The sequence below is a fragment of the Oryctolagus cuniculus genome, chromosome 7, assembly GCF_964237555.1.
Source record: "Oryctolagus cuniculus chromosome 7, mOryCun1.1, whole genome shotgun sequence".
NCBI lineage: Eukaryota > Metazoa > Chordata > Mammalia > Lagomorpha > Leporidae > Oryctolagus > Oryctolagus cuniculus.
Window position 1 is genome coordinate 132,600,949 of NC_091438.1, and position 21,928 is coordinate 132,622,876.

General features: G+C 42.9%; 1 protein-coding gene across 1 annotated transcript in view; it reads right to left on the reverse strand.

Moving 5' to 3' along the window:
- Positions 1 to 21,928, reverse strand: part of ZMPSTE24 (zinc metallopeptidase STE24) — a 50,503-nt gene that overhangs the window by 25,782 nt on the left and 2,793 nt on the right. The window contains exons 2-6 of the mRNA XM_017346422.3: positions 21,625 to 21,771; positions 10,686 to 10,772; positions 6,892 to 7,008; positions 6,349 to 6,501; positions 3,556 to 3,697 (exon numbers count right to left, since the gene is read on the reverse strand). Of these exons, the coding sequence (XP_017201911.3) occupies positions 3,556 to 3,697; positions 6,349 to 6,501; positions 6,892 to 7,008; positions 10,686 to 10,772; positions 21,625 to 21,771 (646 nt within the window). The remainder of the gene's footprint in view (positions 1 to 3,555; positions 3,698 to 6,348; positions 6,502 to 6,891; positions 7,009 to 10,685; positions 10,773 to 21,624; positions 21,772 to 21,928) is intronic.

The window sequence follows — 21,928 nt, forward strand, 5'->3', positions numbered from 1 at the left end:
TGTCCACTCTGCTTGTCAAAAAGGAAAAAAAAAAAAAAGTCCCTGCACCAGACCCGATCTTTCTGTATTACACTGCCTGACATATGGTAGAGATTCAGTAATGCTTCTTTACTGAATGGATGAATGATATCATTTGAGGAATGAACTAACGCATTTGAGTATTCTAAAAACCAAAATTTTCTGTGGAAATATAAGGCTCGTCCATGGTGGCTTCATCTTTCATTTATGATGTGTCATCTCGAGCAGTACTTAACACAGCTGGCCACTTTCTCCTTGACACACTTTCTTCCAGCTTTTAAGACCTCACTTTCTCTTGATTTTCTTCCTTCTTATATGGTCTCTCCCCTTAGATTCCTTTGCTGGCTGTTAGTCCTCTGCTACCTCTGACCCTGGTTCCATCTCTTCTCCATAGCATTAAACACCATCCATGAGCCAGATACTTCCAAATCTCCATGTCTAGCCCTGCCCTCTCCCTAGAAGCCCAAACTCATGCCTAGTTGCCTAGCTGACATCTCCCTATGATGTCTATACTTTTATTTGCTTTCTTATTTGTGCTTTTTCTTTTCCTGCCCAGCGTTGGCATCTCCTTTCAGAGTTTAGGGAATTTCATACTGAAGGTCTTGTGAGAGACTGTGTCTCATTTGAAAAATCTAGAAAACCAAAGATATGCCTCCCCAACACTTCTGGCAACTGGTCTCATGCCCTGGCTTAGTCAGTCAAATGCACCCACTGGGGACTCTGAATAAGTAGCAAACTACGCAGAGAAACAAGGCAGAGGGGAAGGAATTCTGCAGGTGTTAGTGGCAGGGAAGTTATGGGCACCAACTACAGAATCTAGTGCTCTGAGGTGGTAGCAGCAGCATCCTCACCAGATTGGTTCTGCACTATGAGTGACCTTTTCTAAGGTCCGTAGTTGAACTTTCCTGGAGATTCTGTGAACCATCAAACAGTGTTTCAATAAGCAACTTTTTAAATCAGCCACAGCTGGTTTCTATTGCTTGCAGAACTCCAACAAACACAATGTTTGACAGATATCTCAGTATGTAATATATCCACAGAACTCTAATTCCCCACAAACCTGCTCTCTTCCCAGTTTTTGCCCTCCTAGTAAACCAGCACTTACCCAACTGCTCAGGTCAAAAATCTAAGCCACTCTCTTTGATGTCTCTTTCCCTTATTCTCTGACCATGCAATCTGTCAGCAGATTCCCTCAATTCTATCTCTAAAACCTATTCCAAACACACACATCTCTCTCTACCAATTACTACTGTCCTAGCCTAAGTTGCCATGATTTCCTACCTGGATTACTACAACAGTCTCCTGACTTCTCTCCCTGCTTTCACTGTGCCTCTGTATATAATCTGCTTTCCATATAGCAGGCCAAGATACTTTAAAAATCCAAAGCAGACCACATCACTTTCAAGCCTTCAGTAGATTTCTCCCTGAATTTAAAATGAAATCTAAACTCCTTACGAAACTTACAAAGGCCTATGTGGTCCAGCTCTTGCCTATGTCTCAGATTTCCTCTCCTGTCTCCTAGTGTGTTGCAGCCACACTGGACTGCTTCATGTTCCTTGAAGAAAAAAAATTCTTGAAGTTCTTCCCACTGATCTCAACATGACCTACCTTCAGATTTCAGCTTCCCAGTCAGTTGTTCAGAGAGGTTTTCTCGGTTGACTCACTCTAAAGTATCTACTCAGTCATCTCACACCAGCTCACACTAGTGTAACTCTTTGCACAGCACTTGTCATCTGATATGGGTTTTTGAGAACAGGATTTGTGACCTTTGCCTACAATATCCCTATCAATTAAAAATCTATAACATGGGTTGTGATTATTAATAGCATTCACTCATTCAAAAAAAGTTTTTTAAGGATTACAGCTACTGTTAACAATAAAAACATAATTACCCGTGAGTAAATTGCTGTTTGGCCAAGGAGGCTGCCCAAAGTCACATAGGTAATTTGTGATACTGCCCGAATTCAAACCCACTGTTGACTCCAAAGTCTGATCTATAAAATGCTACCCTTAATCTACTCAAATCTTGACTTTCTATAATGTCTCAGCTCAGGTCATGACCCTCCATAAACCCTTGCCTATTTCATCTAATCTAAACATTTGCCAAATTTAGAGGAAGCCCAACTGAAAACAGCATCAACAATATATATCACACATTGATGTCGGCTACCGTTTCATGTTATCTAATTATAACTTAAGTGATCAGCAACTTAGATTGCCCCTTCAGCCAATTCAGAGATTATTCTGAATTGACTAATGTACTAATAGTTTATTTTCACATAAGGAAAACAGACTACAGATATAAGTATCACCTGTCTAATTCGTCTACCATTTCCCCACAGAATCTTATCCAGTTCTAACTGTTCTTTTAGTTGAGCTGTATGGCCTCAGAAGCCACTAAATGTCTGAGAACTCTATATTCTAGTTGTTGTTAATTCATTATTTTTAGTTATGACCATCGCTGTTTCCCTGTTCCTACAATTGTAGTGCAAGACTTCTACTATGTTTCTCAGTTTATCTTCCTTTGTCTAATATAGCAATATTATTAGACAAGTATTTTTTGGTGATATTTTAGTTTGGAGCAAAATTAGTAAACTAGGGCTCATGGACCAAATCCAAACTGCTGCTTTCTTAATAAAGTTTCACTCGAACATATCCATGCTCATTTGTTTATATAACTATATTATATATGGTTATTATTGAACTGCATCAGCAGAGTTGGATAACTGCAACAGAGACTATGTGGCCCACAAAGCCTAAAATAGTTGCTTCAAACCCTTTACAGAAATCATTGGCCAAATTTAGAGGAAGCCCAACTGAAACTCAGAAGAGTGAAATGAATCATCCAACAGTTCATAGCTGGTGAGAAACAGAGGCAGAACCAGTTATACTCATTGAAATGAATTTTAATTTAGATTCTAAAAGTCATGGTAGTTTTTCATTACATCTTTGTAGGCTTTCTTGGGGCTGGGTAGTCTCATGAAATCTAATAGCTTAACTCTCAAAACAATCATCAAAAATGTAGAGTATGACCGATTTGAAATGCCTAATGGTATTACAGTTTTTAGTAATGTACAAGTTAAATCAGAGTCCTCTAGAACACCAGATATTGTCTTGGAGTTGAAGCAGCCAATTAACATTATTTTTGCTTATGACCCACCAAACTAGGGCCAAGTGGAAACTGAAGATTTAAAGAGTCCAACTCCAATACCTCAGGGCCAGGCAGGTTATAGACTAATACACAACATATACAACAAGGAATAAAAAAGGCCTTAACCAAAAATTAAAAACAATACTTGTAAAGCTAACCAAACACAGCAGGCAAGAATGGGATTTCACATCAGGCCATCAGTTTCTATCCCTGTACTATGTTATTAAGCTCCATAAATCTTAAAAAGCCAAATGTAAAATCCTAACTTCTAAATCACAAAAATTTAAGACAGCTAATTTGTTCTTTCATTAACATTTTTAAGAATAAAGTCCTTAAAAAAAAAAAACCCACTTGAATAAAACCCTCTCGCTCCCAGGCAGCCTTACCTTCTACAACATACACTTTTGTCAAAGGAAAGTCAATATTCTTTGCCATTACTTCAATTTCTTGTTTAAGCTTTCCCTCAGGGAGAGGTGTGAATTTGTCAAATAAAGGGGCAATATAATCAGCATAGATTGTGACAAGAACCTGAAAAGTAAACATTAGAACAATCTGTGAATATGTTCTTAAAGAAAAACTACTCATAATTATACAAATTCAACTTTATTAAAATAATTATGTGTATTAATTACTTGAGAACAGGAAATTTATCTACTGTGCTCTAGTATTTCCAGACCCAAATAGTGCCAGATAGTAAGAGTTCACTGTTTTGATGAATTAAATAAAATTGAGTAGTCTAAATAACACAGTAAACTTGTGAACTTTATTTTAGGAGATAATGCTACTGGTGGTAATTCTCAGGATGGCAATAAACAGTCCTACCAAAACTATTTTGGTGATTTCTGACACTGTGAGTCAACCATACCATGCATTTCCTAAAGAAGAGCTAAAAAAGAATTACTGGCTGGCACTGTGGCATAGTGGGTAATGCTGCCGCCTGCAGTGCTGGCATCCCATGTAGCCGCCAGTTTGGGTCCTGGCTGCTCCACTTTCGATCCAGCTCTCTGCTGTGGCCTGAGAAGGTAGTAGAAGATAGCCCAAGTCCTTGGGCCTCTGCACCCGTGCGGGAGATCTGGAGGAAGCTCCTGGCTCCTGGTTTCAGATGGGCACAGCTCCCACCCTGTGGCCACCTGGTGAGTGAACCAGCGGATGGAAGACCTCTCTCTGCCTTTCCTTCTCTCTCTGTGTAACCCTGTCTTTCAAATAAATAAATCTTAAAAAAATAAAAATAAAAAACCTGCTAGTGATATTTGTTTCTTAGTTGGTTTGTCTTTTTTTATTTTTTAAAGATTTTTGTTTATTTATTTGAGAGGCAGAGTTACAGTCAGCGAGGAGAGACAGGGAGGAAGGTCTTCAATCCACTGGTTCACTCCCCAGATGGCCAAAACTGCCAGAGCTGGGCCCATCCCTCTGAAACCAGGAACCAGGAGCTTCTTCCAGGTCTCCCACGTGGGTGCAGGGGCACAAGCACTTGGGCCATCTTCTACTGCTTTCCCAGGCCATAGCAGAGCTGGATCAGAAGAGGAGCAGCAGGAACTCATATGGAATACTGGTGCTACAGGCAGAGGCTTAGCCTACTGTGCCACAGCACCAGCCCCACTTAGTTTGTCTTCTAAAGTTAATTCCCTGCAGTTCATAACCACACATTTCACAACACTTCTGTAAGTCTTTGGAACATTTCTTCTCTTTCAATACAACAAATACTTGTAAATCTAACTAGCACTCATTTTTTGATCTTGATCCCACTAGTAGGAAGCAAAGCAAGAAGCATTACTTAATTCTAGCTGAAGTAAATTTTATCATCAGTGGAGTTGAAGAGCTGATAGATAATATTTTCTGGGGGCTATGAAAGACAACTTTGTGTGTAGCATGTTTGTCATCAAACAGTTTAGAATATGGGAAACAGAGGATGTAAAGATGGAGGGAGGGGAAAGTGGGACAGAGAGAAGAGTGAGTGGGTGTACAGGGAGGAGAAACTAGGTGGCCACGGTTGGGGAGGGAGAAGGAAAGAGAATGAGCAAAAGAAGGAAGGGCAAGGGAAGAGAGAAAAGGAGTAACAAAACGAGAGAAGGGAAAAAGCATGTGGGACAGGCAGGGGGAAATGGGCAGAAGAAAGCCAGGTAAGTGCATGCTTTCTTTTACCTGGCCCTCCTAAATCTATTCTCTTCAAAACATCCTGATTTTTAGGAACTAGGGGTCAGTCAAGAATCTTTAAACTGGGGCCAGCATCGTGGCATAGCTGGTAAAGCCACTGTCTGTGGCACTGGCATCCCATGTGGGCACCAGTTCGAGTCCTAACTGCTTCACTTCTGATCTAGCTCCCTGCTAATGGCCTGGGAAAGCAGTGTAAAACAGCCCCGGAGATCTGGAAGAAGCTCCTGGCTCCTAGCTTCGGCCTGGCCCAGCCCAGGCTGTTGTGGCCATCTGGGGAGTTCACCAGTGGATAGAAGATGTCTCTCTTTCTCCCGCTCTCTCTTTCAAATAAACAAACAATTCTCTTTTTTTTATTTTTATTTTTTGACAGGCAGAGTTTAGACAGTGAGAGAGAGACAGACAGACAGAAAGGTCTTCCTTCCGTTGGTTCACCCCCCAAATGGCCGCTACAGCTGGCGCTGTGCCAACCCAAAGCCAGGAGCCGGGTACTTCTTCCCAGTCTTCCATGTGGGTGCAGGGACCCAAGCACTTGGGTCATCCACCTCTGCCTTCCCGGGCCACAGCAGAGAGCTGGACTGGAAGAGGAGCAACCGGGACAGAATCCGGCACCCCAACTGGGACTAGAACCCGGGGTGCCAGCGCCACAGGCAGAGGATTAGCCAAGTGAGCTGCGGCGCCAGCCATATAAACAATTCTTTAAAAAAAAAATCTTTAAATTACCACTCTTAGTTATCCACTCTAGTGGCAACTCACAAATATATGGCCCAAAACTGTCTGACAACTGGATCATTAAAAAACGGCTAACACCTAATGTCAAGGATCTGATTCAGCACAGAAAGAGCAAAATGTGTGGTCAACTCTCCTATTTCTACACCCAAAAGTAGATACCAAAAGGGAACTTTTCATGAGAATCTATTTATATTTCAATGCTTCTTAAGAACTGTTTATATGCTAATAAAGATTAAATTATAGTAATCACACCAAGGAACTTTGTTAAAGAAAATGAAATAAAAGTTTTTACTCACCAGAGAAACAACTAATGTGAACAGCCAGGCATAAATAAAAAAATAGTCCCCTCCAATTTTAATAATGTAAAGTAGAAGTGAAGACACAGGCAATAAAATACACTGAGTCACAACAAATTTCTTGATTGCATCTTTCATGAAGAAGTCTAAAGTCTGAAAAACAAAAATACCACCACCACAACAAACTGAGAAATTGATTTTGCTTTTTAGATAGCTAAGAAGTGAACACAAAGGACACATTATTAAAGCAATTTTTAAAGTTAACACACAGTGAGGTCTATTTTATACTAGGGAGAATAAAGCAATAGGTAAATGTCTTATACTTTAGTTTAAAATCAATTCACTTAGTTACTAACACTAGACATTTGTACTAGAAGAGTTTATAGCAAGACTAAACTATAATGTTTACCATATCTGCAATCCTTTTATTTCCTAATTAATTCATTCTCTAAAACAGCAAACTCTGTTTAAATTATTACCAATCCATGGCAAGAGCACAGAAAATCTTCCCATTTAAAACAGTATTTGAATTCTCTATTATACCTGATGATTGAAACCATGTTTTTCTTCTATCACAAAAGTGTTATAAAGACTCCATGGCAAACCAGTCAATGCACTGAAAAGTGTAGCCAACAGCAGAAACACCAAGGACTGAGTGATCTAAGCAAAAGAAGAAAAAAAATGGCAGTTTTTATGATATAAAATAATTCATTCCTCAAACGAACAAAGTGATCAAATCAATAAGTTATTTGCTTAGTACTTGTTATATCCCAAACCACGTGCCCAACTAAATGGGTAATTAAAGGTCTGAAATGTCACCCCTACTTTCAAAAAAGTTATTTGCAAGCAAAGGAGAATAAACCAATGCCTCTTTTATTACACAGGTATTATATGAGTTACTTTAAGCCACACAGACTAAACAGTGAGAAGAATTCAGCAAACAGAAAGAGCAATACATGCTAGTGAATTCAAAGAAGGCTTACAGGTGATGAGACTTGGGATGGCACTCTGAAGAAAGAGAAATTAGTGGGTCGTAAAAGAGGAGGAAAAGGAGAAATTTCATGTTACTTGCAAAAGTATGCCAAGATAAAAGAGCACCCAATAAGTAGATGACAAGATGAGGGGGATGGTTGGGACTAGGCAAAGAAACAAACAATGAGACAGAAAAATTGGTCGAGGGCAAAAGGGGTGAAGTTCCTTAAAGTTTTCACAAAACGCCAAAATCCAATGGAGAAAATTACCTTCAGGAATTAGTGGAGAGTGAGCAATTTTTTTTTAAAGATTTATTTATTTATTTGAAAATCAAAGACAGAGAGAGGAGAGGCAGAGAGAGAGGTCTTCCATCTGCTGGTTCACTCCCCTACCGGAGCTGTGCCGATCTGAAGCCAGGAGCCAGGAACTTCTTCCTGGTCTCCCTTGTGGGTGCAGGGGCATTTGGGCCATCTTCTACTACTTTCCCAGGCCATAGCAGAGATCTGGATGGGAAGAGGAACCGCCAGGACTAGAACCAGCGCCCATATGGGATGCTGGCTCTTTAGGCCAGGGCTTTAACCCACTGTGCCACAGTACCGGCCCCTACTCAACTTTTTCTGAAGCATTATTTTTAGGAAAACTTATTTCTATATTAAATTACTAATACTTAGTTATTCAAAATAAGAAGGTCTTCAAAGAGTTTGAATACTTTAGGAAAGGCTGTATAGAAAAGAGACACAGGATGACCTGAGTTAAATCCAGTGTACCCACACAATGGAACTGATCTTTAAAAAAAAAAAAAAAAAAAAAAAAACTTGAAGAGCCTTTTTAAAAAAATAATAAAAAACAAAATCATGGAGGGACCTGCGTTGTGACAAAGCAGGTTAAGCCTGCATCTGCGACACTGGCAGTACATATGAGTTCAAGTCTCAGCAGTCCCACTTCCAATCCAGCTCCCTGCTAATGCACCTGGGAAAGCAGTGGAAGATAGCCCAAGTATTTGGGTTCCTACCAAGCACATGAGAGACCTACATGGAGCTCCTGGCTTTGGCCTGACCCAGTGCTGGCCGTTGAGACCATTTAGAGAGTGAAATAGCAGATGGAAGACTCCTCTTGCCCTCTCATTCTCCCGCTCTCTGCAACTGACTTCCAAATAAAAAAATAACTCTTTTTTAAAAAAGGTTCATAGGGCCAGCGCTGTGTCATAGCAGGCTAAGGTGCTAGCATCCCATATGGGCACCAGTTCATGTCGTGGCTACTCTGATCCAGCTCTCTGTTTCTGGCCTGGGAAAGCAGCAGAAGTTGGCCCAACTGCACCCATGTGGGAGACCTGGAAGAAGCTCCTGGCTCCTGGTTTTGAACTGGCCTAGCTCCGGTTGTTTTGGCCATCTGGGGAGTGAATGAGTGTATCGAAGATCTTTCTCTCTGCCTCTCCCTCTTTCTGCATGTAACTATGCCTCTCAAATAAACAAATAAAATCTTGAAAAAAAAAAAAAAAAGTTCGTGGAAAATGTAATTAAATAATAGTGCACATTTTCATAAATATTTTGAAGACCCCTTTATACTCATAGATGAGATGTAAAATCTCAAGTAGAACAATCAGAAAGGAGGTAACAAAGCTGGCAATTTCCAAGGAAAAGCCAGGAAGCAGTGTGTAGCATCCATTAAGTGGGGAGTTTAATGCTTGTTCTACTAACTGGAGTTCCAGAAAGAGTGGTTGTTCAAGTTAGGCAGTTTAGTGGAGATTCTGGGAGATACTTTCTCTTTGTTTGAAATACCTGTTAAGTATGTTTAACACAGAAACACCTGCTGAGGCCAGCACTGTGGCATAGCAGGTAAAGCCACTGCCTGCAGCACCAGCATCCCATATAGGCACCAGTTCAAGTCCTGGCTGTTCCACTTCCAATCCAGCTCCCTGTTAATGTGCCTGGGAAGGCAGTGGAGGATGGCCCAAAGTGCTTGGGCCCCTGCACCCATGTGGGAAACCTAGATGAAGCTCCTGGCTCCTGGCTTCAGCCTGGCCCAGCCCTGGCTGCTGCAGCGATTTGGGGAGTGAACCACAGGATGGAAGATCTCTCTCTATGCCTTTCTGTCTCTCTCTCTCTCTGAAACTCTGCATTTCAAAACAACAAATGAATCTTAAAAAAAAAAAAAGGCAGCATCTGCATACATGAGTTCAACAAAATTCACACTTTCCCTTTCATTGCACACATTTATTTGTTCCAAAGAAGCAGGTGCAGAACCAGCATTGTGGCATGGTAGGTTAAGCCACCACCTACAATGCCGACATCCCATAAGAGCACCAGTTCATGTCACTTTTGATCCAACTCTCTGCAAATGCACCTGGGAAAGCAGCAGAAGATGGCCCACATACTTGAGTCCCTGCTATCCACATGGGAGACCCAGATGGAGTTCTAGGCTCCTAGCTTCAGCCTGGCACAATCTCAGCTGTTGCGGCCATTTGGGGGTGAATTAGCTGATGGAAGATCTCTCTTTCTGTCTACTCCTCTCTCTAATTCTGCCTTTCAAATAAATAAATCAATCTTAAAAAAAAAGCAGCAGCAGTAGCTACCTATACAGAGATTACATTTCCCAGCTCCTCTGCATCTAAGTGAGACCAAATGACGGTACACCAATGAAATGTGAATGCAAAGAACATATACCACAGTGGGTCTAAGGAAGTTAAAAGAGGGCATGTGCAGCCGGCGCCGCAGCTCAACAGGCTAATCCTCTGCCTAGCGGCACCGGCACACCAGGTTCTAGTCCCGGTCGGGGCGCCGGATTCTGTCCCGGTTGCCCCTCTTCCAGGCCAGCTCTCTGCTATGGCCCGGGAGTGCAGTGGAGGATGGCCCAAGTACTTGGGCCCTGCACCCCATGGGAGACCAGGATAAGCACCTGGCTCCTGCCATCGGATCAGCATGGCGTGCTGGCCGCAGCGCGCAGGCCGCGGCGGCCATTTGAGGGTGAACCAACGGCAAAAGGAAGACCTTTCTCCCTGTCTCTCTCTCTCTCTGTCCACTCTGCCTGTCAAAAAAAAAGGGCATGTGCATGAGGCACTGGATGACAAATTCATAGATGAAAGGGACTGAGCCCTCGATTTACCACATGGGAGCTAGCTGCTAACTAAAAAACTAACACTGGGCTATTATGTGATTGAGAAATAAACTGTTGCGAAAACCCACTGAAATTCTGGGCTTTTGTTACGGTAACTAGCATGATCTGACATAGCATGGGTGGACAAGGACTGAACAGACAGAAAAGCTAGTCTAATAATGGTAGGAGCAAGAAAATTAACTTAAACAGTTAACTTCAGTTTAAAACTTACAAACAAAAAGACTGACAAAATATGCTAATGAATCACATACCTCATATTCTGGTCCAAAGCCAGCATAACCACAGAATCGTCCAGAGAGTTTCCAGAGATAAGGGATTCCCCCAAAGAGAAGAATAAACTATAAAACAAAGCATACTTTAGTCATATTTGAATAGCATCAGAAACTATCATATGAGACAACATGTTATAAAAAAAGGTCAAAATTATTCTCTCTCTAAAAAAATAAAAAGAGAAACTCATCTCATTTAGGATTAAAAATATAAGCCACTGAGATACTAAGCTGAGACTGTTAACATTTTATTATTATTATTTAAAAGGCAGTGCGAAAGGGGGAGAGGGAGAGAGATCTTCCATCTACCAATTTACTACCCAAATGGCCACAACAGGCAGGTCTGGGCCAGCCTGAAGCCAGGAGCCAGGAACTGCATCCTGGTCTCCCAAAGTGGTGGCAGGGGCCCAAACACTTTGTCCGTCATCCACTGCTTTCCCAAGTGCATTAGCAGGGAGCAGGATTTCAAGCAGAGCAATGGGGACCTGAACTGGAACCCCTATATGGAATGCCTGTGTTGCAAGCAGCAGCTTAACCCACTACACCACAATGCCAGCCCCTGTTAAAATGTTTTTGTCAGGGCCGCCGCTGTGGCTCACTTCATTAATCCTCCGCCTGAGGCACCGGCATCTCATATGGGCGCTGGGTTCTAGTCCTGGTTGCTCCTCTTCCAGTCCAGCTCTGTGCTGTGGCCTGGGATAGCAGTGGAGGATGGCCCAAGTGCTTGGGCCCCTGCACCCACATGGGAGACCAGGAAGAAGCACCTGGCTCCTGGCTTCGCGCAGGCTGTGGCAGCCATTTGGGGAGTGAACCAGCAGATGGAAGACCTTTCTCTCTGTCTCTCTCTCACTGTCTATAACTTTACCTGTTAAATAAATTTAAAAAAATGTTTTTGTCTATACATTATATATGTATGAACTGAATGTTATGTAAATTCTTAAAAATTATTTATTTATTTATTTATTTATTTCACAGGCGAGATATATCTCCTAGTTCACTCCCCAAATGCCCACATGGCTGGGGGCAGGCCAGGACCAAAGTCAGATATGAAGAACATAATCCAGGTTTCCCACATGAGTGGCAAGAACCCAATTACTTAAGCCATCACCTGCTACATCCCAGGGTCCACATCAGCAGGAAGCTAGAATCAAGCCAGAGCCAGGAGTCAAACCCACACATTCTTGGCTAAGGCAATGGAAAATGGCCCAAGTGTTTGGGCCCCTGTCACCCACATGGGAGACCTGGATGAAGCTCCTGCCTCTGGCCTGGCCCAGCACTGGCTGTTACAGCCATCTGGGAAGTGAACCAGCAGATACAGTGGAAGAGAAACAGAGATCTTCTATCTCTCTCTGTAATTCTGACTTTCAAAATAAAGAAATCAATCTAAAACAAAATAAAACAAAACAACCAGGCATTCTGATGTGGGGCAGAGGCAGCTTAACTGGTAGCTTAACCATTAGCCCAAACATCCACTCCCAGTTTGTGAATTATATTTCAATAAAGCTGTTAAAGAAAAAACAAACAAACAAACAAACAAAAAAAAAAAAAAAAAAAAAAAAACTAAGCTAAACTAAAAAACAAGTAAGGGCATGGGGAGATGCAAATAAGATAGGAAGACTAGGTTCTGGTGTTCTTTTGCACAGTAGGATGAACAAAGTTAACAATATTATATTGTGTATTTCAAAACAGCAAGAAGAGAAATTTTTTAAATATTCTCATCATAGAGAAATGATAAATGTTTACAGTGATGGCTATGACACTGATTTGATTATTACACAATGTATACATGTACTGGGGCTGGTGTTGTGGTGCAGCAGGTTAAGCTGTCGCTTCAGCAGCTGCTGCCATCCTATATTGGAGAGCCAATTTGAGTCCCTGCTGCTCTGCTTCTGATCCAGCTCCCTGCTAATGCACCTGGAAAGGCAGTGAATGATGGCCTGAGTACTTGGGTCAGAGTTGTCAGGTCCCCCATGTTACGTGCTCTAGCACAGCAGTTGTTTGTTTGTTTGTTTTAATTAATTTATTTGAAGGGTAGGCTTACAGAGAGAGAAGGAGACAGAGAGAGAGAGAGAGAGAGAGAGAGAGAGAGAGAGAGAGAGAGAGAGAGATCTTCCATCTGCTGGTTCACTCCCCCAAATGGCTGCAATGGTCAGAACTGGGCCAGGTCAAACCCAGGAGCCAGGAGCTTCCTCTGGGTCTCCCATGTGAGTGCAGGGGCCTAAGCACTTGGGCTGTCCTCTGGTGCTTTCCCAGGTGTGTTAGCAGGGAGCTGGATCTGAAGTGGAACAGCTGGGTCTGGAACAAGCGCCCATATGGGATGCTGGCTATACCACAACACCAGTCCCAGTATTCCTCTAATCTACTTTGTATATATTCATATATTGCAAGAGTATATATATACACACACACACATATACATATGTATCCATAAATAATGTACCTATGGGGCCTGCATTGTGGTACCATGAGTTAAGCTACTGCCTGCGATACCAGCATCCCATAGGGGCATGGTTCGAGACCTGGTTGCTCTGCTTCTGATTCAGTTCCTTGCTAATGTGCCTGGGAAGGCATGGAGGATGGCCTAAGTGCTTGGGCTCCTGCCACCCATGAGGGAGACCCAAATGGAGTTCCTGGCTCCTGACTTTGGCCTGGCACAGCACCAACCACTGCAGCGATCCAGGGAGTAAACGAGTGAACAGATCTCTCTCTCTGTTTAACTCTGCCTTTCAAATTATAAATAAATCTTTAAAAAAAACTGTACTTATAGGGATCAGCACTGTGGTATAGCAGGTAAAGCTGCTGCCTGCAGTGCCAGCATCCCATATGGGTGCCAATTCAAGTCTCAGCTGCTCCATTTCCCAACAATATTTTTTAGGTTTCTAATTTCCTCTTCTTTTCTTTGATTTGACTGTATGTTTTCCTGTGCTCTATCTTCTAAGTCCGATATTCTCTCTTCTGCTTCACCCATTCTGTTTTTAAGGCTTTCTAATGTGTTTGTCATTTGATCTATTGAGCTCTTCATTTCATTTTGATTTCTCTTGACTATTACACTTTCCTGTTCTACTAGTTTCTGAGTTTCATTTTGACTCTTCCTTAAAATTTCATTTTCACGAGAGAGATTTTCAATCTTGTCCGTTAAGGATTTCTGTAGTTCAAGGATTTGCTTTTGAAAACTTCTAAATGTTCTTATCATAAATTTTTTGAAATCCGTATCTTGCATTTCTTCTATCTCATCATCTTCATACTCTTGGCTTGGGGTGTTTTGCTTATTTGGAGGCATCATAGTGTCATCGTTGATCTTGCTCCCTCTATTTCTGTGTTTGTTACTCGGCATAGTTAATTCTTGCGTCACTGTGCGTTTTTTTTTTTTTTTTTTATACTGTGTCCCTGTTAAGTGGACTGCCTGCTGTTGGAGGAGCCTTGGAGGCTTCAGCTGCTCCATTTCCAATCCAGCTCTCTGCTATGGCCTGGGAAAGCAGAAGACAGCCCAAGTCCTGGGCCCCTGCACGGGCATGGGAGATCCAGAAGAAGCTCCTGGCTCCTGTCTTCGGATTGGCCCAGCTCCAGCCATTGCAGCTATTTGAGGAGTGAACCAACAGATGGAAGACCTCTCTTTCTGCTTCTCATTCTCTGCGTAACTCTGACTTTCAAATAAATAAATAAATAAACCTTTTTTAAAAAGTACTTATAAATAATACAAGAAGCGTACTTCAGAAAGTTCATAGAAAATGAGTCCCAGTTCTGCTTGCAATCCAGGTGATAATTTGCGCCCTGGGAAGCAGCACATGACGGCTCATGTACTCAGATTCCTGCCACCCACATGGGAGATACAGAGAGAGTTCCAGCTGCCTGGCCCAGCTACAGTTGTTGCAAGTATTTGAGGAGTGAACCAGCAAATGGAAGATCATGCACTCTCTGATTTCCTTTTTTTTTTTTTTAAAGATTTTATTTACAGAGAGAGAGAGAAAGGGAGAAACAGTCTCCATCCCCTGATTCATTCCCCAGATGCATTGGCCAGAGCTGGGCCGATCCAAAGCCAGGAGCCAGGAGCCTCTTCTGGGTCTCCCACGCAGGCACAGGGCCCAAGCACTTAAGCCATCTTCCACTGCTTTCCCAGGCATATGCAGAGAGTTGAATTGGAAGAGGAACAGTTGGGACTCAAACCGGTGCCCATATGGGATGCTGGCACTGCAGGCAGAAGCTTAGCCTACTAAGCCACAGCGCTGGCCCCACTTCTTTCTCTGTCTCCCTGCCTTTCAAGTAAACAAAAATAAATAATAAAAAATTTAGAGGCCAGCATGGCGGCATAATGGGTGAAGCCACCGCCTACAATGCTGGCATCCCATACGGGCACCAGTTAAGAATCCCAGCTGCTCCACTTCTGATCCAGCTCCCTGCTAATGCACCTGGGAAAGCAGCTAAAGATGGCACAAGTCTTTGGGTCCCTGCACCTACATGGGAGATCTGGATGAAGCTCCTGGATCCTGGCTTCGGTCTATCCCAGCCCTGGCCATTGCAGCCATCTGGGTAGCAAACCAGCAGATGGAAGACCTCTCTATCTCTCCCTACCTATCTTTGTAACTCTGCCTTTCAAGTAAAATAAATCTTTAAGTAAATAAATAAATATTTTAAAACATGGATGGATACCAAAAATTTTTGTGCCAAAATAAGCTTTTCTTTCCATTTATATATATATATATACATATATATATATACATATATATATACATATATATATTTTTTTTAAACAGGCTGAGTGGACAGTGAGAGAGAAAGAGAGAGAAAGGTCTTCCTTTGCCGTTGGTTCACCCTCCGATGGCCGCCGCGGCAGGCGCACCGCGCTGATCCGTAGGCAGGAGCCAGGTGCTTTTCCTGGTCTCCCATGGGGTGCAGGGCCCAAGCACCTGGGCCATCCTCCACTGCACTCCCTGGCCACAGCAGAGAGCTGGCCTGGAAGAGGGGCAACCGGGACAGAATCCGGCGCCCTGACCAGGACTAGAACCTGGTGTGCCGGCGCCGCAAGGCAGAGGATTAGCCTATTGAGCCGCGGCGCCGGTTGGCCATTTTTTATATTTCTGAACTCATTACAGTGACTTACATATGTTTTTGAAAGTATATAAATTATATCATATCATAGTTATCACTCTACAATTTGCTTTTTGCACTGCATTGTTTTAGATCAGTGGTGATCTCTAACTATATTTGGCATCATCAGCTTGTTCTGTAAAACGTTTATACCAAGTAATATTCTCATTTCCAGTATTTGATGTTCCTGTTTTTCTACAATGTTGTCATAGTTTATAGCATCCATCTTTTAGATTTTTACTGGCATGTTGGGTTGCTTTAATATCACAGGTCTCAAATTTTTTTAAGAATTTTTTTTTTCATTTCATTTGAAAGTCAAGAGTTACAGAGACAGAGAGACACAGAGAGATATTCTCCATCTGCTGCTTCACTCCCCACATGGCAGCAATAGCCAGGGCTGGGCCAGGTTGAAGCCAGGGACCAGTAGCTTCATCCAGGTCTCCCTACATGGGCTATCAGCAGCTGCTTTCCCAGGCACATTAGCAGGGAGCTAGACCAGAAGTAGAGCAGCTGGGACTTGAACTGGTGCCCTCACGAGCTTAACCCATGGTGCCACATGCTGGCCCTTCAAACAGGTTTTTGGATAGCACAGCACCAGCATAACATCTGAGATGTCAAAGATGCACATTCTCAAGCCCCACCCCAGACCTATTAAATCAGAAATTTGTAATGGGGCCTAGCAGTCTGCATGTGAATCTGATGTACACTAAAGTTAAAAATCATTGTTTGAATAAATTGCCTTTTTTTTTTTTTTTTTTTTTTTTGACAGGCAGAGTGGACAGTGAGAGAGACAGAGAGAAAGGTCTTCCTTTGCCCTTGGTTCACGCTCCAATAGCTGCCACGGCTGGCGCTTCTCCTGGTCTCCCACACGGGTGCAGGGCCCAAGCACTATGGGCCATCCTCCACTGCACTCCCGGGCCACAGCAGAGAGCTGGCCTGGAAGAGGGGCAACCGGGACAGAATCCGGCGCCCCGACTGGGACTAGAACGCGGTATGCCAGCGCCGAAGGGGGAGAATTAGCCTAGTGAGCTGCGGCGCCGGCCTGAATAAATTGCTTTTTAAAAGTTTCACTTACTCTACATCTGGGTATTTCCACTTTACAACTAACTTAATCTTGGATGTAAACCTTGTTTTCCCAGAAGACATGCTTTGGACACCACTGTTTGGCATATGCTCCAGCTGCTGAGTTAACTGACCTGGGATGCAGCTTCTTTCATCCTATTCCCAACACTAATAAATAATTCAGAATTAAAGATTTATAATGCTTTTAATGAGAAGCTAGAACACCTATTACTTAAAGCCCAGCTTTTAAATAAGTATCAAGGGTAGTTTTAATAGGAACTTTGAGTAATCTGTGGATACACGTGAAAACCACCATTCCAAACCCCGTCTACTTTGGAGATGGAGAACCAAACACGGTGAAATTTCTCTACGTTGTTAATCTCACCGAGCACACTTCTGGGGACGTCCCATGACAAGAATTAACGAGTCCAACAAAAACAATTCCTGTGCCTCTTTTGCGAAGCATTCTTTTTTGGCCATTTTTACTACAGTCTTGAAAATTAGGGATGTCTGGTGTATAAATATTCCTATTTTATAGATGAGGCAACTGAAATTTAGAAAGGCTCAAGTAACTTGCCCAAAGCAACTCAATGACTAAGCAATCGCTATGTGTTTGGCACTATTCTAAGTGCTTCATTCTATTATCTTGCTCAGTTCTTGCCACACAACATGACGTGTGGTTTAATATCTATCCATTTTGCATTTTAAAGATGAGAAAAATGAGACTTGAAAGTCAAAACTGGGGTGTGGGCATTTGGCACAAGAGCAAATTAAGTAAGACAGTTCTTCCCACACCCACATCCCATACAGGAGTGCCTGAGTTTGAGTCCTGATTCTGCTTCCAATTCTAGCTTCCTGTAGTTGTATACCTGTGAGGCAGCAGATAATGGCTCAACTACTAGGGCCCCTGCCACCTGCTTGTTCCAGGTTACTGGCATCAGCTTGACTTAGTCCTGGCTGTTGTGAGCATTTGAGGAGTGAATTAGTAGATGGGAAATCTCTCTCTCTCAGTCTCTGTCTCAATCTTTCTCTCCATATCTCAAATAAATAAATAGTTTTTAAAAAAGATTTATTTTATTTACAGAGAGAGGAGAGGCAGAGAGATCTTCCATCTGCTGGTTCACTCCCCAAAGAGCCACAACAGCCCAGGCTGGGACAGGCCAAAGCCAGGAGCTTCTTCGAGGTCTCCCATGGGTACAGGGACCCAAGCACTTCGGCTGCTTTCCCAAGCCATTAGCAGGGAGCTGGATTGTAAGTGGAGCTGCCAAGACACAAACTGGTATCCATATGGGATGTTGGTGTCAGATGGCTTTACCCATTATGCCACTATACCAGCACCAATAAATATTTTCTTTAAAAAAATGAAAAACTATTCATGTATAAAGACTCAAAAATTGGAGAAATAACAATTTGAATTTTCTACTCTGCACTACCCTACTTCCCAGCCATGCCATGTCTTGAATGGTTCTTTCTTTCTTTTTTTTTTTTTTTTAAGATTTATTTATTTGAAAGAGTTACCCAGAGAGGAGAGGCAAAGAGAGAAAGAGAGAGAGAGAGGTCTTCCATCCACTGGTTCACTCCCCAACTGGCCACAGTGGCAGGAGCTGTGCTGATCCGAAGCCAGGAGCCAGGAGCTTCTTCCGGGTCTCCCATGTGGGTGCAGGGGCCCAAGGACTTGGGCCATCTTCTACTGCTTTCCCAGGCCATAGCAGAGAGCTGGATCAGAAGAGAAGCAGCCAGGTCTCGAACTGGCACCCATATGGAATGCCAGCGTTTCAGGCCAGGGTGTTTACCCGCTGCGCCACAGTGCCGGCCCCAAATGGCTCTTTCTTGACATCTGTGAGGTATCAGGAGGCTGGACATTTTCTCTCTGGGTACTTTGCCATATTTGTGTGAATAATGCCCCCATCATTAATTACACAAGGGTCATGCTTAGGTTCCCTCAAGTAGAAAGTACTCAGGGGGCCAGCGCTGTGGCGTAGCAGGTAAAGCCACTGCCTGCAGTGCCGGCATTCCATATGGGCACCGGTTCAAGTCCCAGCTGCTCCACTTCCAATCCAGCTCTTATGTGGCCTGGGAAAGCAGTAGAAGATGGCCCAAGTCCTTGTGCCCCTGTACCCGCATAGGAGACCCGGAAGAAGCTCCCAGTTCCTGGCTTCAGATCGGCACAGCTCCGGCCGTTGCGGACAACTGGGGAGTGAACCATCGGATGGAAGACCTCTCTCTCTCTTTCTCTCTCTCTCTGCCTCCCCTTCTCTCTCTGTGTAACTTTCAAATAATAAATCAATCTTTAAAAAGAAAAAAAAGGAAAGTACTCAGGCAAAAAACGTCTAAGTGAATCTTCTCGTTTACTCTTTGTGACTAAAATATATCAATCAATTAATTAATTAAATTTTTTGAGAGCTAAAGAGGGAGAGCTTCCATCTGCTGGTTCACTCCCCAAATGCCTAAAAGGACAGGGACTCAGGTAGAACTGGGCAGGGCCACAGCTGGAAGCTGAGAACTCTATCCAGGTCTTCAATGGGGGGAACCTAATGATCTGAGCCATCATCTCTGCCTCCCAGGATCCGCACTGGCAGAAGCTGGAGTCAGATCCAGGCACCCTGATGTGGACAAAAGTGGCTCAACCGGCGTCTTAACTGCTGGGCTAAACGCCTCACCATAATTACTGGTTTTAGTCAACACAAAATAGGAATTAATGAACTCGCATTCAAACAGAACTGGGTTTCAAAGCAACACAAAATTTGCTTCTTCGCCAGTAGCAAATGCAGCTATTAGTTCCCCAAAGATAAATTTAGCACATTCATGTTGTGGTCTTTAGAGTTTAAATAATGGTTTCTTTGACGCAGTCTTTTAAAAAGGATTTATTTGAAAGGTTGGGTGACAGAGAGAGAGAGAGAGATATCTTCCATCCAATTCCATCCATCACTTCCCAAATGCCCACGATAGCTGGAGCTGGGCCAGCCTAAAATAACTGCTGTGTACCCCAAAATCCAATGCAATTTCATTTTCCAATCACTTATTTGTTTTTCTATGATACCAAGATTTAACTCTCTTGCAAGTTTTGCCATTTTATCATCACCTTAAGGAAAGGAGAACAGCTTCTAATAACTTGGATCTAATTAAACACACTAGAATTGTCTTTCCATATTTGTTAAGCAAAGTTTTAGGACAAACTAGACAATTCTGTCATCGTTTAAGCAAATTAGATACAAACAACACTTATGGAGCACTTTCGCTGGATTGGGTACCATTCGAAGTATCTTACATACAATAAACTCATTTAATCCTCTCAACAACACTATAAATGGGGAACTATTGTTATCATAGCTCAGTGAAATAAACTGAGCACACAATGTTTGATGATGTGCTGGAGGTCACCTGGCTGGTCTGGTGGAGCTGAGAGTCAACCAGCTGAGCTCAGAGCCTGCTGGGAAATGCTGCACCACACACCTCCAACTGTTCCATGGTGCATGTTCATAAAGTACAGGAACAAATAGGAAGAAATGTGTTAGGAAGAAATGTGTAAAAGGCAGCAAAGAAGAGGGAGATCAGGAAAAAAGACTGAGAAATACTGCTCTACGCTAGACAGCCACTCTTCTTTTGGTGCATTTAAGATGGGCTAAGTAAAAAATGACCTGTCATTCATTGTATCCTTCAATAAATGAATCATATGCCAGGCACTACGTAAAAAATGATGAATAATCACTCTTCCTTGAAGGAACCAAAAGGATGCCAAATAAACAGGCAATTCCAACAGAGGGTGGTGAGTATTCTGATAAGAACAATGATAGCAGGCAACCTTGCCCCGACCAGAAGAGCAGGGGAGTTTCCAACAGTGGCTTAGAAAAGATGACACTGCAGTTGCATCTGAATGGAAGAGTAGCGATGAACCAGCTTCCAGTGAGAGGGAGGAGATGAGGAGGAAAGAAAAGGGCACCCCAGACAGAGGCACCAGCATGTGCAAAGTCTCAGAGTCACAAGAAACCAAGCTGGGTTTGGGATGATCAACAGTGATGGGGAAAATTCTTAAAGGGGGTGGGAATAAAATGATGAAGGTCAAGTAAGCAAAGGCCAGGTCACAAAGGACCTCATAAAGCTACAAGAAATACGGACATCACCCCGAGGGAAACAGCGAGCCACTGCTGTGGGAATTCATGTGGCCAGAACTTGCTTCAGAAAGACTCCTCCGGCTGCAGTGTGGACGACGATGGCTTAGCCACTCAAGGTAAAGGCTGGAAGGACTGCCGCAAGAACAGCAAGAATAATGCACAACACAAAGTTCCCTTTCACACCTGGCCCCAAGGCGACAGTGGACATAATCTCCAATTTCCAACTGACTCTGCAGTTATGTTTTGTCTCTTTACTATCAATCACAAAGCTTAAGAAGCATTCTAGGGGCTGCTGCTTATGGTGCTGGCATCCCATATGGGCGCCAGTTCGAGACCCGGCTGCTCCACTTTCAATCCAGCTCTTTGCTATAAGCTTGGAGAGCAGCAGATAACGGCCCAAGTCCATACACTCACATGGGAGACCTGGAGGAAGCTCCTGGCTCTCAGTTTTGGATTGCCACAGTTCTAGCCATTGTGGCCATGTGAGAAGTGAACTAGTGGATAGAAGACCTGTCTCTCTGCCTCTGCCTCTACCTTTCAAATAAATAAATCTTCAGGAAAAAAAAAAAGTATTCTGGGACTTATAGGCATTATACTCTCTTTTGTGTCACAAAAAATACAAAACTGAAAACAAACACTACGAAGTATTCAACAATACTCACAGTGCCTTCAACCTCTGAATAGAGTCCTGACCAGAAGCTGAAAGTACTTTTATCCAGTTGGTACAGTCGAGATTTCTCAAATGTTTCGGAGTCCATGATCTGTCCCAACTCTGGTGGTACACGAGTTGTTGTTTTATATATCCTCCTCTGAAATATGTTGAAGGAAACACTTTAATGAAATAGTAAATTGCTTATTACAATAGTCAAACAAAATGATCAAATATTGAATGTGGGGGCTGGGGCACTGGTGTAGCTGGTTAAGCCTTCTCATATGGGTGCTGGTTCAAGTCTCCGTTAGTCCATT